The following is a 1,591-nucleotide window of genomic DNA, read 5'->3' on the forward strand; positions in this document are numbered from 1 at the left end:
GCCACCAGTCGCGACCGCCCGCCACTTGCGATCTCCGTCTCAACCGTGCGTCCGTTGAGTCTGTTGGGCTCCTCCCACCCTTCGGTCTCGTTCTTCTCATGTTGAAGCTGGCCACGTGCCAACTGACCGTCTGCTGGAAGATCGTGTTCCTTCCACGCTTCTCTGGCTGACCCCGTCACCAACTTGTTACATCTCTGTTGATCTCGAACAAAGCTCTTGGTATTCTTGCGATCGCTCGGGATGTTCCATTTCGCGAAATCATCATTACTGATCTTAGTGGATTTGGGAGACATATCGTAGTCAGCGAACAGCTTGTGGATATACGTTTTCAGTTGGCCAGTCATACCGTAAATACTGATGGGGTTCAGTTGCTGCTTGTCCGTCGCAATATTATGAAAAGATTGCTTCTTGGATTTATTATGAAGGCGGATTGAGGCTGGTATGATCTTCTGACGTCTCAGCGTCAATGACCCTACCCTTCTTTGCGTCTGTTCTCATTGATATGGCGAATGACCTTCGAATATGAGTTAAGATAAATCAGATTGTCAGCACTACCATCAATATCACGGTACGGCTTGAACAAGAAGGCAGCTTGGTTTTTAAGAGTTGTAGCGGCAACCGTCTTACTAGATAACAGGAATTTAACGAAATCGTCACGGGAGAGCATTGTAATTCGGACAGAAATCTCTGATATGGGTATTATACTAGGTGAGGCAAAGCTTAAATATAAAAAATATTACATCAGCTGATAATGTTTTTTTTTTGCAACTACTGTTATCAGTCTCGCTCTTGATATGAGTACTCAGCATTGAGGATATATTCGATCTTAGTTCGGTTTACGCGATTGTAGTCTTTACAACATCCCTTGATATGTTTCCTGCGGCATGATTTACATATATTCTCATTAGCAAATATGATTCGATCATCGGCATTAATTAAAGATTGGATATCCATAGCTTGTTTCGGGGACTAAACCGGACTATACTTTTTTTTAATATACACTCGGAACATGCGTGCGAGATCTGCTTTGAGAATGATCTTCGGTTCCTCTCCTTCAACTGGATCGCTGTATTTGATATGAGCTGTAGCGAACTGATAGTTCTCGTTGATAGAGCCACGTAGCAGATCACGACTTTCAATAAAATGATTGGGACTGAAAGTATACATATTTTGACCAGCATATTTCTGATAATATTGCAGGTAGGTCGAGCGGGATCTATGAATAAACGTTGTAAATTCAGTTTTCATAATCTTGTTTTGTAGAAGCATGTCAGGGATAGCATTAGCAAAATGGGCACTCAAGATACAACGAATGATCTCACCCAATGTATCGCTGTAATCGAGAAGCTCGTTGCTATTGATTACAGTCGGTATATCCAAGATTCAACTTCAATCAAGTGTTTGCTTTTCACGGGACAAGAGATTCTACCTCGGCTCTGCATGGACAGAAAATCGGATTTCGGCAAAATCTTGGCAATGTTACGAGACATATCATCTGATGTAACAATCTGTTTTTTTTTTTTTTAGCAAATTCACACAAACCAAAACGGTCTTGAAATGAGCTCCCCAGAATACCAACTTGCGCTGATCC

The 1,591-nt window shown here is 42.0% G+C and overlaps 1 protein-coding gene across 1 annotated transcript; it reads right to left on the bottom strand.

Moving 5' to 3' along the window:
• Positions 1–472: 472 nt before the first annotated feature.
• PPTG_24751 (hypothetical protein) lies at positions 473–667 on the bottom strand (the record flags this gene model as incomplete). The annotated part of the gene is made up of 1 exon (XM_008918415.1): positions 473–667. One exon carries the CDS (start codon positions 665–667, stop codon positions 473–475), a length of 195 nt encoding a protein of 64 aa, XP_008916663.1.
• Between the last annotated feature and the right edge of the window lie 924 nt (positions 668–1,591).

Source organism: Phytophthora parasitica (genome assembly GCF_000247585.1).
Source record: "Phytophthora parasitica INRA-310 unplaced genomic scaffold supercont2.202, whole genome shotgun sequence".
NCBI lineage: Eukaryota > Oomycota > Peronosporomycetes > Peronosporales > Peronosporaceae > Phytophthora > Phytophthora nicotianae.